We start from the raw sequence: 24,360 nt of genomic DNA, 5'->3' as shown, positions 1-24,360 counted from the left end.
ATTAGCCACATCGCCGCATAAACCGCAGGGTTGAAAGCGTGTTGGAAAAAGTCGCGCCTTGTAGGCTGATATTACGGTTCGCGGGAGGAGCTGGTCAACGACCTGAAGAGAGCTGGCACCCCTGTTTTCAAGGTTATCGTGGGTTGGGGAGATTCTCCTGCTTCCAGGGCCGTCTTAAGTGGTGGTGCCCATGACCGTTAGGGTGATCTAGAGAAAGTTATTTAGAACTTTTTAGTCTTAATTCCACTCGCTGTGTTTGGAGGAGGAAGAATGAGGAATACCATTCTGAATGTGAAGCATGGGCGAGGAAGCATCATGGTTCGGGGGTGTTTTTTCCTTTTTCCTCACATGGGACAAGGACAACTGTACTGTATTAAGGGGAGGATGACCTGGGGCATGCATTGCGAGATTTTGGGGAACAACCTTCTTCCTTCAGAGAATTGAAGATGGGTAAGACGGCAACAAATAAAGCTTTTGTGGGGGGGGAAAGGTGAGGACGCGTGCAGTTTCTGGTCTTCTCTTGGCCGTTTTGACACACTGGTGGTAATTTTGTGGGTTTCAAAGAAGGACACCTGCGCAGTTGGGGGCGTGATCACAGCCGACTTCAACCCCTTCCAATCAAAATGACTCTTCTCGTTCCCTTTAAATGTGGCGCTGTAGAACCGGACTGACAGTCTTTGGCGTGCTGTTTTTGAGATCTAGCACAATGTCCGCAGAGGTCGGAATCCGGGGAGTCGTTCATATCACTGTAACTCAAAAAAAAAAAAAAACTGAATCAGACTTTGTAGGATGCCTGAACATGGTCGAAATGACAAAAAATGACTGCTTGGGACCCAAAATTGGAGACCAGACTTTTTTTTTTGGTAGTGCGACTTGGGACTGAAACATGTCTCAAATTTCCAGACGCAATGTGGAGTCGACTTCTGGGGCTGTTTTATTTTTTTTTTTTTTTTTTTTTTTTTTATTTTTATTTTTTTTATCTTGTAAAAATGTGCCAGCCCTACGTGTGAAGCCTGGCGTTTGATGCCGATGCAAACAGGCTGACAGCGTTATTGCCGTGTTATGATGACTCATGCATCCGGCATCAACGATGATGGTGATGTGATGCCCTATTTTTTCCATTCATGGTTCTTATTGGGATAATTTAAATCTCTTGTGGATGCACGCTGATGTGTGTGTGTGCGTGTATGAGGTGAGAATGTGCTAAGTCTGCAAAACCTACCCCAAAATAAAAAGCTTACATTGCAAAAACTCATTGGTGAATACAACTTTGAACCTTTTGAAGTTGAGACTTTCTCAGCTCGCCCCTCTATAATGTGTTCGCGTTGCCGCTAAAAAAAGCAGAAGGGATGTGATTTGGGCATGGGCGCAACGCCTTCTCTGCTACATTTACAACCGAAATTCTTCTATTTGCTCCATGAAATTGTATTACTTTATTCCCAAATGTCTCTTCTTTTCATTTCACTGCTTCCAGAGTTCAGCCTTTATGTCAATCTAATCTGTCCCCGGGCCTTCGGAATCAATCGTGCCGGCCCATATAACAAAACTATATAAACTACATTAGCAACGGGACTGTTTCTTTAACCAATCGGATTTCCGATTGATTTTCCCCTCGCTGGCGCCGGATGACGTCAGCGCTTCCTCTGATTGGTTGGTCGGCGCAAAACTTGTTCCAGCCAACTTCAACTTGCAAAACACGCAAAGATGAATTTCTTCCTTTCTTCAAGCGGTTCTATTGTCTTTTTGTTTAGTATCCCGGATCCCGGACCCGTCTGTGTGGAGTTTGCATGTTCTCCCCATGCCTGCTGCGTGGGTTTCCTCCCACATCCCAAAAACATGCAACATTAATTGTACCCTCAAAATCAGGGGTCACCAGCGCGGTGCCTACGGGCACATGGTAGCCAGCGAGGACAATTTAAGGCGCCCGCGAGGCATGTTCTAAAAATACCACAGCTTTAAATTTTGAATCTGACTTGCTTATTTTATTTAAAGTTTTAAAGTACCGAATGTACCTTAAAATGAAAAATATTTCATGTATGTATAATGACTGAAGTTTGCTGCAAACAAGTCATGTAGCCCTTTGTACAATCGGTTCTCACGAAGTAGCCCTCAGCCTCAAAAAGGTTGATGACCCCTGCTCTAAATTGCCCCAAGGTGTGATTGTGAGTGCAGCTGTTTGTCTCCATGTGCTCTGCGATTTGCTGGCAACCAGTTCAGGGTGTACCCCGCCTCCTGCCCAATGACAGCTGGAATTGGCTCCAGCACTCCCCGCAACCCACGTGAGGATAAGCAGCAAAGAAAAGGGATGGATGTTTGGCGTGGACACCAGGTAGACCCCAAGGACAACACGATGAGTAGTACTGTACTCATTTCTGTTCTAAAAATACTGTAGATTGCCATTTGGCTATTTTTATTGATTTGTGTGTGTGTGGGGATTTGAACCCCGGCCCTCAGAACGGTGAGGCCAAGGCTCTAACCAGTTCCACCACTGTACTGCCTTTAGTATGGTTATTGTTCTGTATAAAAAGAAAAATCTGGGAGGATTGACATTTTATCTGTCTGCATGTTCTGCCCAGGCAGCACGGTGGATCAGCTAGTAAAGCTGAGGACCGGGGTTCAATCCCGGACCCACCTGTGTGGAGTTTGCATGTTCTCCCCATGCCTGCGTGGGTTTCCTTCGGGCACTATGGTTTCCTCCCACATCCCAAAAACATGCAGCATTAATTGGACACTCAAAATTGCCCCTAGGTGTGTTTGTGAGTGTGGCTGTTTGTCTCCATGTGCCCTGCGATTGGCTGGCAACCAGTTCAGGGTGTACCCCGCATGCGACCCAATGACAGCTTTGTTCGTGTTGAAACATCTAACACTGCAACTGTCCGTCAACTATTAGCATTTTCCTGGGGTTTTTGTGTTCTTCGTCGGCATTAAGCTAAAGCGGGCTTTCCCACGTCAAAGCTGTGGCTTTTAGTTTTATGTTCAGCCCGAGTAAAAGCTTGAAGCCTGCATTTTGATCGATTGTTTTTCTTGTGAACTTAGTTGAAATTGCACTAGACAGCGACAGTAACACTGGTTTGCGGAACAAAACAGAACCTAGCTAGTAAAACAGCAGACAATAACATTCAACAGAAAGCAGTGAAATAACTCAACGGCATAGCATCCCAAAATAAGTCCAACGGCAAAGCACAACGTAACGGAAGGCGTAACAAACCATAATGTAGCATCGCACGTTAGCAGCGAGAATGACACAAAGCCTCAAAGTCACCATTAAGTAAGGAAGACAGAAGGGCGGAAAATATTAATGACATCATTCGGTCCTTTAATGGAGCAGAACTGGGGTAGGGAGGGTTCACTTTCAAATATTCGACAGATTCATTAAGCCGTTTCATACATTTCGCAGCTCAACAAAACATAGCCTGCCTGTGTAATTTGTCTTTCTGTCATACCCTTAAAAAAAAAAAACACCACTTTAAATACATTTAATGGTGGAGAAAGCAACCATTTAAAGACTCATTAAAACAAGTTATTTATTTTTTATTTTATTTTATTTTTGCTTCTGGTTTCCCTTTGACGCTACAAAGATTGATGTGATTTCATTTTAATGTAAATTAGCATTAGCGCAGTCCATCAATATCAAAGACAGTAACCCTAACACTCGGTTTGGTAAGAGAAACTTTTGTAAAAGTGGAGATAAAAGTTGTCCTAGATTGTAACACATACTTCTCTCTTATTTAATTACAGCTAAATAATAAACTCTGCACGCACAAAGTAATCAAATTATCGCAAGTGATTTTGTCACACGCTGCAAAGGACCTGAGTGGAACGCGCCAAGTACTCTTAAATAGATGTAGATGAGATGTAATGATGTGTCGGAAAAGTCATTAGCGACGGACTTGGCCAACTTTGTGCTCCTCACTATTCTTATATTCGACTCACTGAGTCGACATGTTCCTTCTTGATTGATTCTGTTTCTTTTGTCTGTCTGGAGTTTGTTGGCAAGCTTATTCAGAATATAAATAAAGGCACTAAATGCATTAAAAGAAAATAAGTAATTGTAATATAATAATTATTCATTCTACCTTTTAAATTTTGTTGCATACAAGGTTTTGTGAAGCAAAACTTTAACCACTAATATGAACACAGGGAGTCCTCGGTGTCACGATCCATCGGTGCAGGGGAGGACCCAAATGCAGGACTCCGAGGCAAAGCCATAATGTCCAGTGTGTTTTCTTTCAGAAGCAGTGTGGCTCTTTGTCTCCATGTGCCCTGCGATTGGCTGGCAACCAGTTCAGGGTGTACCCTGCCTCCTGCCCGTTGACAGCTGGAATAGGCTCCAGCACTCCCCGCAACCTTCGTGAGGATAAGCGGCAAAAGAAAATGGATGGATGTTTACTATTTCTAAAATAATGGAAAAAAAAAAGTGTTAGCAGCTGTCAGTCAATTACAGTCTCCCATGATAGCCAATGACTACAGACGTGGATTAATCGTTGTCAGATTGTACATACATGCAAGTGCGAGCATCATCCCTGACCTTTTGGGGGTTGCGGGGGACATTCCACACCCCGGAAATGACACAATGTTACATGCTGCTTCGCCGTGTCTAAGGAGAAAGAGATATTTTCTGACAAGTAGCAGCTTTCGCTGACAAACCCTGCATGCGTCGCTCCAAGTTCTGCCTTCACATGTCTTGAAAATATTGTTGTCAAAAAGTGGAGGCGCCTCACTTTTTTGAAAGCAAATAAAGAACCGCGAATCAAATCCCCCCCCTGCAGGGCCTTTTTCACTTTCCAGGTGGCGGGCGTGGATTCAGCCGCAATTTAATTAAAACATGTAACTTTTAATTACCTAACTAATTAATTTGATAAGTGAAAATGGAGTGGGACTGATAAATGACGGCAGCGCTTCAAGGCCGCCCCGCCGAAAGAAAGACAACACTTTTTTATAAAAGAAAAATGAACAAATAAAGGCACCTTTGCTTTTTTTTTCAAGTTTTTCACACATGGTAGATAATGACATTATTTGAAATGAAAATGAAAAGGAAATGAATTATGCATCAACAAAAGTAAATATGATGGGAAGATTAGGCAATAAGATGATAAGAAATGTGCTTATTGTGTCAGGGTGCTGCCTGTGAAGCGGAACAGCGAGCCCAAATTGGCAAAGTTCTCGCGTGGTGGAGTCACCTTGGTGCCGAGCGCTGCCAGACGGGTGCCGAGGTTTGTGTGTGTGTGTGTGTGTGTGGGGGGGGGGGGGGTCTGGCACCTCCCCGGGTGCCGCTCCAAGTTTTCCTCGCCGCTCCCGGGTAATTACACGTTTTCTTGCGGAGATGTTTTAACCTTTCGGCGAGGGCCGCTTTGGAATTGTTTCCTTAATTCAGTGGCACTAAAAACATCCACTTGAATCACACGCGATACTTTGAGTACTCAACAACGTGCTGACATTTAACAAAACAAAACAAAAAACATGAATATAGCACTTCAACAAATACTGTAATTTGCACCCCAAATCTTTGAAATTAAACGGATCAATTCCAATTTTAAATATGATGTAAATATAGATACAGATACCTGCTATTTTCAAACATATTTGTGTGCGTGTGACAGGAATTAGGGCGCCCAAAAAAATGTGTGATTAAAATGTTTGGATTTCTTGCGGGCATTTTTTTTTTTTTCTGTGACCCTGAACCGGAGGTGCAGTGATGGATTGCTGGCTCGATGAAAATATACTTTGTTTCGTTAAGAGATAATTGCGCTACTGCAGTTATTATCACGCATGTCAGGTGCTTGTCATTACAAGCATCTTCTTATTTTCATTATTATTTTTAACCGCAGTTAAATATAGCAGCCGCTTTGAAGGAAGCGAGTGCAGTGAAAATGATCTTTTTTTTTTTCTTCAATTTCTCTTTCTTTGTCATTTTGGATTCGAGTCCAGTGTGCAGAATCCTTTGAAATAGTGTTTTCAGTTATATACAATTATTATTATTATTATATTATCAATTATAAACAAGAAAGCTATATCAATGTTAAATGTTTTCATATGTAATAATCACCTTGTTGTCTGCTGAAATCTACATTACAGTAATTTTTAATAGTTAATTTTCAATTTCATCATTTCCTTCTACTCTTCCGTTTCAGATTGTTCAAGTTCTTGAACATTTGCAGGGTTCTTTTGCCCAAAGCTCCCTCAAAGAGTTTGATTTGTTTTTTTTTAAGCTCATGACTCATTGCTGGTCATTTAAAACAGTCAAATATTAATAATAATAATACCGTAGGGTGCTTGCTTGTTGTTTTGACATACTAGCACTACTAGAATGGAATCATCTACAGTTGACTGGCATGCAGTTTAGGGCGTACGCTGCCTCTTGTCCAAAAGTATATCCCTATCCTAGCCTATCCCAGCAAGGCTCTGGCACTTGACCCTTGTGAGTATAAGCGGCTCAGAAAATAAAGTGATGGATGAACTGGAAACATCTCCCCACACACTAGTTTTCCCCGTCGTGACATTTTTTGGATGCGAAAGGGTCACTCCAATATGAACCTCGAATGCGATTTCGTATTTAATAACACTGATGTGCCGATAAAAACGAACAAGCGCAATTGTCCTTGTTGTTATGAGATGTGCAAACATTTTGATTAAAATTGATCCAAGGCAATACGAGCGCATTATAAAAATCTTTGTCAACAATCTGTGCAACTCTTTCAACTTGACGCGTTTTCCAATAAAACGTTCGAGATGAAAGCAACGCGATAAGCAACCAGCAAGGCGCTTCCTGTCGCCACTGGGGGGGGGCGAAATGAGGGTGAGCGTCGAAAGCGTTCACGTTTCTTAAGGTCAAGGCATCACACGGGACTCGGTGAACCTGCACTCGACCTGCTCATTAAAAATATATATATAGCTTTTCAAAATCCATATATATATACATATATAGCTTTTTAGATATATATATGTACATTTTTAACATTTATATATATTTTTTTAAAATCCATAGACATAGTTTTTTTAAATCCATATATATAGTTTTTTTAATATATAGATGTAAATTTGTGATATATGGATTTTGTATCCATATATATAGATTATTTTGTAATATATATAGCTTTGTATATATATACATATATGTAATTTTTTAATATATAGATATAGACTTTGTATCCATATATATAGATTATTACATATATATGTTAATTTTTAATATATATATATATTTTATCCAAACATATAGAGATTATTCTTTTTAAAATCCATATATATAGGTTTTTTAAAATATATGTAAATTTTTAATACATATATAGCTTTTTAAAATCCATATAAATAGATTATTCTACATATATATGGATAAATTTTTAATGTATATATATATATATATATATATATAGAGAGCTTTTTTTATCTACATATATATATAGTTTTTTATGTATATATATGTATTAATTTATGATATATATATAACTTTTATTAACATATATATATATATTTATATATATGTACATTTTTAATACATATTTAGATTTTTTATCCATATATAAAGATTATTCTATATATGTGGATAAATTTTTAATATATAGCTTTTTTAAATCCATATATATAGTTTCTTATATATATATATATATATATATGTAAATTTGTAATATATATATGGCTTTTATATATATATATGTAATTTTTTAATATATATTTTTTTATCCATATGTATGGATTATTCTATATATACATTTGTAAACTTTTAATATATATATAGCTTTTTAAAGTCCATATGTATATATAGGTTTTTTATATATATATGTAAATTTTTAATATATATATATATAGAGAGAGAGAGATTATTCTATATATATGTATGTATAAATTTTTAATATATATAGCTTTTTAAAATCCATATATATATATAGGTTTATTATATATATGTCAATTTTCAATATATATATAGATTTTTTACCCATATATAGATCATTCTATATATGTATACATTTTTAATATATATATTTTTATCCATATATTTATATAGTTTTTTATATATATGTATAAACTTTTAGTATATATAGCTTTTCATAATCCATATATATAGCTTTTTAGATATATATGTAAATTTTTAATATATATATAGCTTTTGTATCCATATTATTATTAATAATAATAATTATTAACATTATATAATATTACATTATTAATATTATTATATTATACTATATAACATGTTACATATATGTCCATTTTTAACATATATATAGCTTTTTTATATTTATTTAAATTTTTATTAAATATATTTTTTATCCATATATATATATTATTCTATATATACATTTGTAAATTTCTAATGTATATAGCTTTTTAAAATCCATATATATATCGGGTTTTTATATATATAGATTATTCTCTATATATGTATAAATTTTAATATATATAGCTTTTCAAAATCCATATATATAGAGGTTTTTTTAATATGTAAATTTTTAATATATATATATATATAGATTTTTTACCCATATATATAGATCATTCTATACATATGTATACGTTTTTAATATATATAGCTTTTTTATCCATATATTTATATAGTTTTTTAATATGTATGTATAAACTTTTAGTATATATAGCATTTCATAATCCATATATATAGCTTTTTAGATATATATATGTAAATTTTTAATATATATATATAGATTTTTTACCCATATATATATATAGATTTATATATGTATACATTTTTAATATATATAGCTTTTTAAAATCCATATATATATATATATATATATATATATAAATTTTAATATATATAGGTTTTTTATCCATATATTTATATGGTTTTTATACATATATGTATAAACTTTTAGTATATATAGCTTCTCATAATCCATATATATAGCTTTTTATATATATATATATAGATTTTTTACCCATATATATTGATTATTCTATATATATATGTGTAAATTTTTAATATATATAGCTTTTTAAAATCCATATATATAGTTTTTTAAATATAAATATATAAACTTTTAACATATATAGCTTTTTTTAATCCATATATATAGATTATTCTATATAAATATGTATATATTTTTAATATATATATAGCTTTTCATAATCCATATATATAGCTTTTTAGATATATATCCATGTAAATTTTTAATATATATAGAATTTTTAAAATCCATATATATAGTTTTTTAAATATATATATATATATATATAATATATATATATATATGCAAATTTTATATATATATATATATATATTTTGTATCCATATATATAGATTATTACATATATGTCAATTTTTAACATATATATAGCTTATATATATATGTAAATTTTTTTATTTTTATCCATATATATAGATTATTCTATATATACATTTGTAAATTTCTAAGGTATATAGCTTTTTAAAATCCATATATATATATATGGTTTTATATAGGTTTTTTATACATATATGTCAATTTTATATATATATAATATATATATATATATATATATATATATATAGATTTTTTACCCATATATATACAAATTATTCTACATATATATATAAATTTTTATCCATACATATGTAGTTTTTTTTAATACATATGTAATTTTTAATATATATTTAGATTTTTTATCCATATATAAAGATTATTCTATATATATGTATAAACTTTTAATATATCTAGATTTTTTAAAATCCATATATATTTTATTTTTAAAATGTGTAAATTTTAAAAATATATATATAGATTTTGTATCCATATATTTCGATGATTACATAAATATTTATATGTAAATTTTTAATATATATATGGCTTATATATATATATATATATATATATGTAAATTTTTTATATATATATTTATCCATATATATAGATTATTCTATATATACATTTGTAAATTTTTAATATATATAGCTTTTTAAAATCCATGTATAGGCACAGGGAGAACGTGCAAACTCCACACAGGCGGGCCTGGAATTTGAACCCCGGTCCTCACAACTGTGAGGCCGACGCTCCAACTAATTGCTCCACTGTACCAAAACTGTGGGCAAACTCACCCAATTATTACTTACTGTATCTTTAAAAACATCATACAAAGAACATGAAACTTTCAACATATCTTTTATTAAGACAAGTACTCATCAGGTTATTTTTTTTTTCCGTTTTGTAAAAATGTTGCTGAACCAATCCAAAAGATGAATGGCCAGAAGACAAACCCACTCCACCAAAAAAAAAACAAACAAACAAAAAAAAAAAGACAATTTTGAATCCATTTTTTTTTGGGGTGGTAGTCAAACACAAAGAAGCACCTCCTTCCTCATTGTCCTCTTCTTCTTCCTCCTCCAAAACATGTTCCAGGAAATATTTCATATCATGTATGCAAAACATTTTACAACTGAATATACCGGAAGAGAAACACTGACTGTACACATGGTGCCGGTCCGCTTGATGGACAAAACTACTTCTGTTTGTGTTCTATGCAAACTCCAAAGTCATGTGACAGTGCACCATCGTCATCAAGAACACACACACACAGCTGAGAAAACCATGTACATCTGTTTGAAAAGCTGCTGCTGCACTTCTACTAGGTACAATGTATACACATATACTGTACTTGGCAGGGCACATGGGGGGGGGGGCTTTTTTTAAATTCATTTTTTAATATTATATATACACATTTGCATTCTACCTGAGATGCAAAAAAGACAACTATTAACACTCATGAACCTGAGAGAGTGAACACAAACGTACTAATAATTATAAGAAGTAGAAGGAGAAACATCAAATATATATATATAAAAAAATATGATCAGAGGAGTGGTAGTAATCCTCAGTTCATGGGAGCGGTCATTTAAAAAAAAAAAAACAACAAAAGAATTGAAGCAAAATAATGTCATGCAGCTGACACTTAAAACTCTCGTTTGGAGTATTGTGAACTTGTTTTTGTTGATTTTTATTTATGAATGTAAACTGTTAAAACAGGTTTACATGAAGTGGAGAAAAAAAAGAGAGACCACAATAAATGATTTCAAAACGATTCCAAAGAATAATTTGAGCCCTGTGAGAATGAGACGAACTCCATTTTGGTCAAAATGAATCCAGGTCCAAATCGAGGTTTGTTCCAATTGTAACCAACAGGGGGCAGCCTGTTCGTGAAAGTGCTGCAGTGCAACACTCGTGGAATAAATAATACGTGAAAGCTTGTGATGAAGTTATACATTTGGAGTTTATGTTTCCTGCAAAATATTGACGGATTTGAAGGATAATTGGACTTTGACTGACTCATGATTGATTTGAATTTCGTGAGAAATGTAAGCGCCGTAATATCAACTGTGTTGTCCTGAGGGGAAAAAAAATTGTAATGTTACAAAAATAAAGTCGTACATTTCAAGTCGTACAGGACAGTCCTTCGAGTGTCCAAGAATCAACCTGTGTGATGAAAGATCACGGCATATTTTATCCGAATCAAATATGGAAAATCCTCAAACCCGAACAAAAAATTAGGGGAGGGGGGGACACCCACACTCAAGCAAAAATTATTACATTGGAGTTATCCCACCCTTGAAATGTTTGCTCATGGAGGAAAAATAATCAAATCAAAATATTAATTGTTTTAATTTTACAAGAATAAAGTATTTTTTTTCCAAGAGATAAAGTCAACTGTCAGAGAATAATACAGTACAATTTTGAAAAAGTTGTGTTTTTTAGATTGAACTATTTTACAAGAATAATTATGACATTTCTTTTCAGATTATAGTTATAGTGAAGAGAATGAAGTTGTAATTTTACAAGAATATCTGAATGGTAAGGAACACAATTTTTTATTTTAGGGCAATGTGGAAAACTTGTCAAAGTTATGTTGTTAAGCGATTTACCAATTACTAAACTCATTGCAAGCATGAGCATTTAACAAATATTGATTTTTAATAAGAATAAACGCAGAAATTTGTCATGAGACAAATTTGGGGGAGCAAATTTTTATTTCAAGAGCCAATTTTTGCCAATTTTTTTTAAACAACTAAAACCAAATAAAAAAGCATTAAAAAATACATTTTTGTCAATTTTTTAAAATCACACCCATGAGAATTAGAACTTAAAAATGGCTTTTAAGAATAAAGTTAGGATATGCAGTGAAAGTTTCACACACCCACTTTAAGAGTTCAACTCCATTTTTCAATTTGGGTTTTGAAATGACTTATCGTGGCCTCAAAAGTTCTTTCACCATCAAGAAATCTGCCGCCGCCGCCGCCGTTCCTTCCGATCAGCCTAAAGGTAAAACTTGTTTTGGCCTGGTCCTCCTCCAAGAAATACTGCTCCAATGAACATTTGGATTCACCAAATTGAATAACACGTCATAAATACAACATCTGTGATCACCTCAGCTTTTGTACACAAGCAACAACGGGGACCAACATTGTGTCGAGTCTGCTAGAAAGAGGACACAAATATACAAGATATCGCGTCAATGCCAGGGGGGGCGGGGGCACTTCGCTGCTCAAACCCCACAAAATATATGCAAAATAAGCCATTCGTGAGGATTGGATTTGAATTTTGTGAGAAATGTAAAGCGTCGTAATGTCAAGACAATATAGCTCAGGAAAAAAAATTGTAATGTTACAAAAATAAAATCGTACATTTATACAGGAAAGTCCTTCACTATTTTGACGTGGCTTTAAATCTTATATGTATCTTATTATAACATAATCCGGTATGGCTGAGATGGGGTTTCTTCTGATAGATTTAAAAAAAAAATGGAAAAAAAAGAGACTTGAGTGAAGGTTTGAGGCTGTTAGGCGACAAGTGAGGGGGAAAAAAAAAGTGACAACTTGATGGCGCGGTCAAGAGCAATCAAAGACGGCCTAAAGGTAACACTTGATGAGGAAAAAGACGTTTTTACAGCTTTGCGGCAAATCAAGAGCGAGACGGAATTCCCTTTGCTCCCCAGAATTTTGACACTGCTGGCAATCAAAACATCTACATTGGAACACATTGGAAAAGCATGCCGATCCGTCCAGTTGACAAAAGCCAGCGCACCCCCCCAAAAAAAACAAAAAACAAAACAAAACAAAACAATGCGCTACGGGAAGAGGACATACGTATTAAATTTTGGGTGTCCATGACCACCTTAATCCAGTTTGAATTTGCTGAGTTGATCCGTTTCTTCTTACCATTATTATTATTATTTGTTTTCAATAATCCACTGCCACCAGGTAAAATCTCATCAACTCTCACCCAAAACGTATCAATTAACAATTATTTCCTGCCTTTTGTCTATTCGTATCCTGGGTGAAAACAAAAATAAAAAATAACAGTTGATAAACGTATTCAAGATTGATTCAGCTTGTGTTAGATTAGAAACTATTTGACTAACTTAGTTTTGTACAAAACAGATGTTTTAAATCGCCACTTCCCAGTTTACCTTAATAAATGTACATACAAATAAAGAAGAGAAATAACATTACAGCACAGTAGTTTGTGACGTTGTTAATCCTCTGCTCAGGAATGAGTCATTTTCATGCTAGTTTTTCAAATTGTTGAGCTAAACTTGAGTGTTATTCTACTTTATCGTAATGGCAGCTCTCATGGTTCAGATCTTTATGCTAAACAAAGACAAGCAACAACATTTTTAACAACAATATTTCCGATCTCTTAAATGTGGGGGAGCTTTTAAGAAAATAATACTGCTTGTATTTCATCAGTATGAACATGAAACAAGTTAACCAGCTAGATTTTTCACTAAAATTTCACTTTGAAATGTTTTTTTTTAAACCATAAAATACATTACAACACAGTAATGTGTCTGTTTTATTGGTAACTATTCACATTTGAGGTCACCTTTTGAGCGAAATAACTTAATGCTCTCTTGAACGCTAACCTTTAGCTCTTTATGCTAAATATCGCTAAGCTAACTTAAAGTGAAAGAGGGCTGTGTGTTTTCACAAGGCTTCAAGATGAGAAGTTTTTGTTGTTGTTGTTGTTAGCATCAACATTTACTCAACTCAAGAATGAACATGAGCAATAATGAGACTGCACTTAACACCAATGCTACACGCTAAAGCTAACTTCCGTCTTGAAATCTATCCTGACTTTTAATTCAAGAAGCCACTTTATCGGGCACAACGCACCTCCAGTATTTTCATTTCAGAGGGAAGATACCACAGCCCAAAAATGTATTGAGAGCTGCTATAAAAGTTGCATTATATGTTAAAAACAGAAAAAAAAGAATATACAACTTGTCAAATAAATCTCGGATCAAATCATTTGGCCTTAGTCATAAAAAAAAGGTGAAAAATTACTATTTATATTTTCAAGAATTTGTATTAAGTCTCCTACAATTGTGACTTTTTCTTATTAAAATGAGGATTTTATTTGAATAATTTAGACTTCATTATCATGAAAATATCTACTTATATTCGTAATAATAAATAAATGTTTTTTTGGGCAGCTTATCACTTTATTCATGGATAGATAATTTGCCTTAATTCTCTCATCAGTGTTAAAATTTAATTTATTAATTTTTCCACAATTAATTGCCATTATTTATTCACATGAACAATAACTGACTTCTCTTTAAAATTTGCAAACCGTTACATAACTATTTTCCTTTTATTCTCATTAAATTAAGACTTTGTTATAATAAAGTATAATTTGTCATAACTTAATTTTCAGAAAAGTGTAAAATTACCACTTTATCCCAATAATATTCATTTTTGGGGCTAAAGTTGTGACGTTTTCATATTACAATTTTCTCCTTATTGCACTTAAAATGTTTTATTCCCATAAAATTATGACTTTTTCCATAAAAATGACCACTTTATTGTTTTAATGATACTGTCATTCAAGCCTCTGGGCAGACATCTGGCCATAAACCCCCCAAATTGCATGGAAATATAAATTAGTTAGAAAAAATTCCACTGCAATGGCTCAACCCCCCCCCCCCCAAAAAAAAAAAAAAAAAAAAAAAAAACAAAGAGAAAGTGGACATAGGTAATAAATTTTGGGTGCCCACGACCACCTTAACCCATCTTTAATTCGGTGTTCCCAATAAAGTGGCTACTTATTTAGTCTTTTGATTTGTTATTTCTGTAAACCCGCAACAACATCAAATATACATACGTGTGTGAGATGAAATTCCAATGAGTGGGGGGACATAATACGGCACGTCACTTTAAATTGCTTGTGGTCTCTGGAGTTTTTGGCCATGCATCTGCTGCATGTGCCACACTCGTGGATCTGCACACTAATTGACAAGTAATGCGCTGCAGCCTTCACTGATGTCAATTATAATCCGCGTTTTTACAGATGCACCTACAATTTGATTAGGGGCATCTGCCCGTAGTCCTTATGGTAATACAAACAAAGCTCTGCTCAAATTGGCGGTTGGTGAGCAGTGGTTCGATGTATGAGACAGAACAGCCCCCCCGAAAACTCATTTCAATAGGGCTGATGATTAGTTTGGGGGAATTTGGACCAAAACAAGTGACAGATATGATATTAATACATCCACAATCTATTTTAAACGGGGTAAAAATAGAATAATATGTCTCCTTTAAGATGACTACAGACAAAAAAAAAAAAGGGAGATGAGCTTCCTCTTTGTGCTCAGCGACATTCGAGCTAAAAGCTAACAAACACACGCACGCACGCGCATACAACAGGCCACTTTCACCTTTGAATCCACAGCCGAACACCTAAACCGACAAGCACGTGAGTGGGGAGGGACGGCGAAGAAAAACAGAAATAGAAAAAGGCACAAAATAGTCTGTAAAAGAAAGAAGGTGTACAGAAGTTTAGGCCCCAGCAGTCCAGGAAGGTTTTTAGACAGGAGACTCGACCTCTTCTCAACACAAGGCCACGCCAGTCTTACTTTCACTTCCTCCTTAAATCAACCCCCCCCCTCCTCCTCACCCCCCCCTACCAAACAATCAGAGTTAGACACAATGCTGCCATAGCACCACCACACCACCTCTTTCCGCACTTTAGATGTAATACTCCTTCTTCTCGTCTGTGTTGCTGTGTCCGCCCTCGGCGTTGATGATGGCCGTGTCGGCGTCGGCGGCATCGTCCGCCCCTTTGGCTTCGTGTGTGAAGTAGGTGCCTGCGCACATACCGCCCCCACCCCACCAAAAAAAAAAATGAAAAATAAAAAAAAAACAAAACAAAAAAATACAACACTTGACCGTCCTATCGCACGACAACAAAAGACGCCCGGGATGAGTTCGTGTTCAAGTATGATTGGCCATGCTTTACCTTTGTGTCGGGCAAAATATCGACCGAGGACAATGAGCGCACAAAGAATGGCGAACATCACCACGGCAACAACCCCTCCGATGACAGCGTGGTCAAGTTTGGGTGGCGCACCCTCGCCTGCTCGCGAATCTGAAAAGAGAAACATTCACACTTAACAATTTGACAACAAACACAGGTACAGGGTACGGTATATAGACAGCACCGCAATGGATTTCCACTCAATTCCAAAAATTGAAGTGCAGACTTGCAACTTTCATCAATGGGATTTCACAAAAAATATGACATTGACCATTTGGTATTGCAAGCATTGTATTCATGTGTCACGCGGTTTGGAATTGTCGCATGAGTGGAACCAAATATTGGGTCCCATTCATTGTGGGTGTGCTGAGTGGGCATGAGCGCGTTTTGGCGTGCCGCTGAGCATCGTGTCATCAGATAGATATTAAAAAGATAGAGATAGAGAAAAAGATAGATAATAATTATGGCCGCACTCCCGCCATCGTCATTGTCCTTTCACACCGAGCAAGTGGAGTGTGAAAAGGCTCTAAAAAAGGATTTTTTTGGGTGAACAGGAGCTCTTGGAGGTGGAGGAAGAGTCCGCGAAGAAGAAGAAGAGTGTTGAGAGGGAAGGAGAAGATTTGTTTGCCCGTATTGTTGTTGTTGGGTGTGCGTTTGTGCTAGGCCAGTATGCTAGCGAGCTAGAACTACTGATGAGCCTCCTGTGTTGGTGGTTCGTTTGGACTGACTAAATCACAAACTGAATAGTCATTTGTGTACCTTGATTTTATGATCTTGTAGATTCTAGATGCATGATTTTGATGCTTTACAATGCGCTTGTTTTTTTTGTGCTAGATCCCCAAAAATGTTGCAGCGTATATAAACAATTACAGTACGACGTCAATTATTCAGGGTTTCCCAATAGTGATTGTTCTGTCTTGTCTACTCATATTGAGTGAAATGCTACTTCATTTCTGTAATTGCTGCTGAATTGTCCAAATAGTTTGAACCCTAGCTACTGCACCAAATGTCAGTCATTCCTGAATGTTCAAATCCATTTTACTGCACAACCACTTAAAGCTAAACATGTACAAGTTTCAACATCGTGATATCATTTCATAAAACCACACAACAAACACACACGACTATTTTCTAACCTATGTATCGAACCGAAGAGGAAGGAAAATGGTTCTAAGAAGAAAAAAAAAGAAGAACGAAACAAAATACTATAATGACACAAGTTGGTCCTTGGTTATGTGGATAAGTTTTTTCATTCATTCATTTTTGACACTGCTTATCCTCACTAGTGTCATGTGGGGGCTGAAGCTGATCCCAGCGACGCATTATTTGCACTTATATTCACACTTACGCACAATTTATTCTTCAAACAACCTACTAAGCACGTTTTGGGGATTTGGGAGGAAACTCATGGAAGTACGGGGGAGAACAACTCCAAAGACGGGACTCATACCATTTTAAAGTAACAGTACTCTTACTTGAGTCCAGTATTTGGCTACTCTGCTAAAAAGTCCACAATTATGAACGTTTTTTTCCCCCCCATTTGCTTAACGACACATTCTGGAGCTGGATAACAGCACTTTCATTACTAAGCGTTTCACTGTGTCCACCAGTATGTTTTTTTTTTTTAACAGCTTTGTGTGCAGTCGTACTGCAAGTAATGCTTATTCACACATGAAAGAAATGGCTTGTCAAATTTAAGTTACAAAATGTAATCATTTGACCATAAAATAACAGCTTGGCACAGTTCCTTAATATTTGGTTGCACACCCTTTGACGATTTCTTGTATTGATTTGTAAGCGATATTCCACTTCTCAGGTGATATTTCCTTCTACTCTTCCGTTTCAGATTGTTCACGTTCTTGAACATTTGCAGGGTTCTTTTTCCCAAAGCACCCCCAAAGAATTTTTTTTTTTCCAAGGTCACGACTCATTGCTGGTCATTTAAAATGGTCAAATATTTTCCTGTACAACCATTCCAGTGGAAAAAAAAAAAATACTGGTGGACAAACCAGCTCACCACTTTCATTGTCTATATTCAATTCCTCAAACACGCACACAAAACAAAACGAACAATATTTGGTTACCAGGGAGGACCCAATTATTGCAGTGCCGATTTATTGTCTTTAACAGTTTAAGAGTAAATTATACTGCATAAAAAGGTGCCTTGACGCAAAACGTTTCAATTTTCTTCTATAATATCAGTGGACCAGTGAAGACACACACCTGTTTTGTTAGTGCTAGCATTGGCTTAAACGGTGCCTAAGAGCAAACTTTATTATTCATCCATCCATCTATCCATCCATTTTCTTAGCCACTTATCCTCACAAGGGTCGCGGGAGTACTGTCAATGGGCAGGAGGCGGGGCACACCCTGAACTGATTGCCAGCCAATCGCAGGACACAGAGACAAACAGCCGCACTCACAATCACATCTCGGGGCAGTTTAGACTGTCCAATTAATGTTGCATGTTTTAGGGATGCGGGAGGGAACCGGAGTGCCTGGGGAAAACCCACGCAGGCATGGGGAGAACAGGCAAACGCCATGGAGGCGGAGTTGGGTTTCGAGCCTGGTCCTTAGAACTGTGAGGCCAACACTTTCCAGCTTAGCGACCGTGCCACTGGAAACTTTATTATTCTTTCATGATATTGGTGAATCAGCAAAAACACCTCTTGTATTGTGGTAACACTCAAAGTAGCGGTAACACATTTATTGATGTATATATTTATCACAATAATAGTAAATTACATGATATGTAGGTGTCTGTGAAAGAAAAGATGCACACAAAGTTGAGTTGATTATTGGTGGACCAGCCACGAAACCTGAATATTATGACGAGCATTGGTGCTAATATATTTATTTATTAATGCATTTATTCATAAGGTATACAAAGATGTTTACTTCTCTGCTGCCAAAAATACTGTTCCTGAGGTGTCTTTACGTGTAATGTAGACCATGCACGCTTTTCTACAGTCAGCAGCAAGGAATGTTTTAAGAACATTAGTTCACTGTGAAACAGTCGACGGCGCTGGCAATTTGGGCTAAAGTTCACACGTAATAAAATATATTGGGCTTCATAAGAGCTCATTTGTGGAAGTCATATAAAGCTCCATCATGACAGAGCGAGACGCCGGTCTGCAGATAAATTACGCCCAAGCGCAGAAATGCGAGGCTGCTTTAGGTGTCATCATGCATCACTCTCTCACGTTAAGACACATTTATCCATGCACCCCCACATCCCCGAAAAGAACAAGGCAGCATTTAAAGCCTTGAAATTTCCAGGCCCCAGAATAGTTGAGAGGCCTTTATCAATCGTCTGCGATCGCTGCACACTAGGAGTGACAGAGGAGTGGCGGTCGATGGGGGCAGAAGGGGGGGAAATGGCGCCGCTGTTCTTTGCTGCATGAGAGAGCAGCTCAATTTGCCAACTATCGCACTAGTCATGCTCTCAACTTGAACGATTCTGCTCTAAGACACCAGCAGAGAGTGACAACGGAGGCGAGCGATATGTCACTAAGTTCCCCTTTTGATTTAAAAGGAAAAGGATGGCGCATGAAGCGGACCAAGTAGGAGTGCTACAGCACAGTTAACACGCCGGTCCGCCTCCAATTTGGTCAAATAATGAAGGAAATAGAAACAAGTTAACAATTAATCACTTAACTAGCAAAAATGAATGAATAAGACAAACACACACTCCTGCCTTAATTGACAAATGACGAGGGGTTACACAAATGTTACATTCTCAAGTGTCACACAAGTGTAAGAAGAGGCTAACGTCATAAAATAATCAACACTGTTCAATTTTTCTTTTCTTTTATGAAGAGGTACACAGCATATGATAGCAATGGCGTCAGAGTGGAAGACTGGTGAGCATATTCCAGTTTCCTGACAGATTCCAAAAAAACATGCATGTGAGGTGAATTGAGGACTCTCAATTTCCCGTAGGTGTGACTGTGAAGGTGAATCGTTGTGCCCTGCGACTGGCTGGCGACCAGTCAAGGGTGCACCCTGCCTCTCCATCAGAGCCAGCTGGGATAGGGTCCAGCACGCCCGCAACCCCATGGATGGACAGATTAGCAAGCAACTCTGATGTTTTGGTGGCCTAGAGCATTTACAAAAAACACTTGATAAGGCTTGCAATTGTTTTTGAAAAGTAAGAAAAGGTGGGAGTTGTGGGACGGTATGAAACGTGTCAATGTCGATGCAATTCATATCATTTTGTTCAGTTTCAGAAACCCACTTGAGTTCTCCACTTTCAGGCAGTGTGTGTGTGTGTGTGTGTGTGTGTGAATAGGTGAATGTGAGACTTTGTAAAGTGCTTTGGGCACTGAGATGGTGTATAGAAAGTGCTATATAAGTGCAGTCCATTTACCATTTAGGGGTGCGTTATGGTCCAACTTGTGAACATCACATTCATATTCATTGACTAAACACTGCTGTAAAGATTCTCAATTACTAGAGATTGCTCCTTTTGCTTATGGACAGCCCCTTGATCACGGAACACCAGCCACGCATTTGGTCAAAAGAACATTATTCGGATTAAATTACTCTTATTGGATTTATTTCATATAGAATAAAAACAAATGTGCCAGTTTACACGGAGTGGTTTGTAAGGCCCTACAGACTTTCTACACACTGGATCCTCTAAATAAGGTATTTTCAAATTTAAATGATGGATTCTAATGACATTCACAAGTCAAATTCCATGATTTGAATCAGCTCTTTGATGCTTTTTAGCTATTTTTCATCACAGGCCCACCTGCCAAATTTGTTGAAGCGCTGCTCGACATCTGTGCTGCCCCACCGTTGTAACAAGGCTCACTTTTTCCAAATTTAACAAGGAATAAAAAAAAGCCATAATCTGATCATGCTCACTACGCCGTTTCCTTGGCAACTTCTGGTAGATGCCGCATGCCTTACAGAGCATTGAAAGAACAAGGAGAGTTGACAGGACCAGCATGACACCCCAAAACCACAAAACAGTATTATAAGAATGATGGGACAATACCTGAATCCTAATGCGGCAAATATATCATGACCCTAACAAAAAAAACCAAAAAAAAAAATGTCACAAAACTTTTAATCTGCTATAAATGGGAAGACGATGAAACTAATTAATGAGCATTTCTGTGGAGTTTGGTTTCACATGAGCACCCCTCCTTGAAATAAACCATGTGCTGAGAGTTGGGCATCTGAGGCAGCGTGTTTACTGTGGCGGGCGTTGCCAGGAAGCACAGCCAAGTCCCCGAGGAGAAGGGAAAAAGCTGCACTTTAATGAACATCCATGCACTAAAAAGGCAGCCGCTCAGTCCTCGCCACAGCTTTGAAAAACTCCACCAAATCTCTGACGCTATTGTCCTCCTTCCCCTCCACATCCCTGCCTGACCTCACCTTGCCCCCTGCCGTCTTCTATTTGACACATCCGCCTGGAAACATGCCTCTGCACACCCAGGGAGATTTATTTAACAGGTGGAGGAAAAGAAAGAAAAAACAGCCAACCGTATGCTACTTGAATGAGGCAAAAAGTGTCGGATTTAAAAGCATAAAAAACACATTATAGTTAGCGAGTGTACCACATCTTTATGTATTATGCTTTCAAGTCATACAGATTTTCCAACCTTATATTCAACCTATCACCCTTTTCCTACAACCGACCACTCTATTCAGTAATATACAGTATTTCCACAAATATTGTAGCAGATTTAAAGTCATTGTACTGCGCTTACTACATTTTCATAACGTCACTATATCCATGTATAACAATGAGATGAATGTTTTCATTCTGAAAGTAAAACATGGAATAATTCTCATTGTCGACTCTATACTGTTTCCGTGGTAACTCAGGTTGGGGGGGGGCTCCACTGGCCCACGTTACACAGAAAGGACAAGTAGCGATGACAGCAACATAATCAAGAAAGGTTTCTTTCTATACATTCATTTCCACCAAAAGAACCATTCACCACTACCTGTGTTTGATGAAAATAATAATCATAAGAATAATAATCCAAAGTGCCGACATGAGGGATCTGGTGAAGCACTGTCAGAGCTCCCTTTAATTTATCCACATTTTTGTAAGCACTACAGTTCACATATTTTTTATTTTTGTTGTCTCGGATGGATGGGGGCAAAACAACAACAACAACAAAAGTGGCTGTGATGAGAATCAGCACCTCCAAATCTGAGACCATGGTCCTATGTCGGAAAAGGTTGGCGTGTCCTCTCCGGGTCGGGGATGAGATCCTGCCCCAAGTGGAGGAGTTCTAGTATCTTGGGGTCTTGTTCACGAGTGAGGGAAGAATGGAGCGGGAGACTGACAGGTGGATCGGTGCCCCGTCTGCAGTGATGCGGACTTTATATCAGTCCGTTGTGGTGAAGAGGGAGCTAAGTTGAAAAGCAAAGCTCTCAATTTACCTTAAGATCTACGTTCCTACTCTCATTGATGGGCATGAGCTGTGGGTCGTGACCGAAAGAACAAGAGCCCAGATACAAGTGGCCGAAATGAGTTTCCTCCGCAGGGTGTCCGGGCTCTCCCTTAGCAATAGGCTGAGAAGCTCGGTCATCTGGGAGGGGCTCAGTGTCGAGCCGCAACTCCTCCGCATTGAGAAGAGCCAGATGAGGTGGCTGGGGCATCCGATTCGGATGCCTCCCGGACGCCTCCTCGGTGAGGTGTTACGGGCATGTCCCACCGGAAAGAGACCCTGGGACACACTGGAGAGTCTATGTCTCTCGGCTGGCTTGGGAATGCCTCGGGATCCCTCCAGAAAAGCTGGAAGAGGTGGGTGGGGAAAGGGAAGTCTGGGTACCCCTGTTGAAGCTACTTCCCCCGCGACCTGACCCGGAAAAGTGGTAGAAAATGGATGACTGGATGTACAGTTGAACCATCCTAATCATAAAACATTTACTGTAAAGTAGCAACATTATACATCTTTTTAACATTCATTACTGTAAAGTAGCAACATTATACATCTTTTTAACATTCATTATTGTAATTTAATTGTACAGTTAATTTATGCGATATATTTGCCCCGCAACTGACTGGTGACCAGTTCAGGGTGTTGTCCGCTCTGGAACTCCTGTGACCCTTGTGAGGATAAGATGCTTGGATGGATGGATAGATGGATTATATAGTCCAAAAAATATTATTCAGTCTTTGATGATGCATGTAGTTTACCAAGTTCAAGTAACGTGGTTATGGAAAATTTCAACATGGAAACAATAAATCTACTACATTGACCAAAACAAGGCTCACATTTGTTTTTTTGTCATTTGTCATCAAAGATTTTTAGCAGGCAGTTACCTTAAATACTTGTATGACAGAAGTCAATGAAAACATTTGAGCAATGCATTCACTTCTCAAATTTTCTTTTTGGCGAGGAACTATATCAAGTACACTCACTTTCATTGATTCCTCGCTCCGCTCTGCTACAGAAGCAAAACTTGTTACATACCAAAACACGGCATGGAGATTTAAAGTGTTTATCGAAATTACTGTATAATTTAAACCGGCAGGGTGCCAGTGGAAATTCAGATACTGTGGTTTCGAGGAGGCTGTAGAGCTGGTAAGTACGGCATCCAGGAAAGGTACTTGGAGGGGCAGATGGTGGGAGACTTTGCAAAAACGATGTGAACTTTTTTCCAAAATAGGCTGGAACACTGGGTGACCTAACAAGAGCGGAGGTAAAAGCGCGGCGGTGGATTCCAGACAATAATCTGAAGGAGGATACTCAATGGAAGACTGTGGCTTGACAGCACATGATGTTGGCGTGTGAGATGATTCTGGTGGCGGGGAGAAATATTAAAAAGTCAAATCATGAATGCTGGGTCTTGTTGTTGTTCCGAGAATCTATTGCACCTACTGGTTTTGACACATCCAGAAGAGAGACATTGAATATATTGGTGGAAGGCTGATGAGGATGGAGTTGCCAGGCGAGAGAACTTGAAGATCAAAGAGAAGGTTGATACATCTTCTTTTCCTTTCGGCTTGTCCCGATTAGGGGTTGCCACAGCGTGTCATCTTTTTCCACCTACGCCTATCTCGTGCATCTTCCTCTCTATCGCCAAGTGCCCTCATGTCTTCCCTCACCACATCCATAAACCTTCTCTTTCGTCTTCCTCTCGCTCTTTT

The 24,360-nt window shown here is 37.2% G+C and overlaps 1 protein-coding gene across 2 annotated transcripts in view; it reads right to left on the bottom strand.

Annotated features, from left to right (window-relative positions):
* Positions 1–10,098: 10,098 nt before the first annotated feature.
* cadm1b (cell adhesion molecule 1b) overlaps positions 10,099–24,360 on the bottom strand; it is a 264,360-nt gene continuing 250,098 nt past the window's right edge. For both annotated transcript variants that reach the window (XM_061827075.1, XM_061827076.1), the window contains 2 exons: positions 16,221–16,349; positions 10,099–16,068 (listed from right to left, as the gene is read on the bottom strand). In XM_061827075.1, the coding sequence (XP_061683059.1) occupies positions 15,950–16,068; positions 16,221–16,349 (248 nt within the window). In that variant the 3' untranslated portion in view covers positions 10,099–15,949. The remainder of the gene's footprint in view (positions 16,069–16,220; positions 16,350–24,360) is intronic.

The sequence above is a fragment of the Syngnathoides biaculeatus genome, chromosome 8 (genome assembly GCF_019802595.1).
Source record: "Syngnathoides biaculeatus isolate LvHL_M chromosome 8, ASM1980259v1, whole genome shotgun sequence".
Taxonomy (NCBI): domain Eukaryota; kingdom Metazoa; phylum Chordata; class Actinopteri; order Syngnathiformes; family Syngnathidae; genus Syngnathoides; species Syngnathoides biaculeatus.
This window is presented reverse-complemented; position numbering and strand designations above follow the sequence as displayed.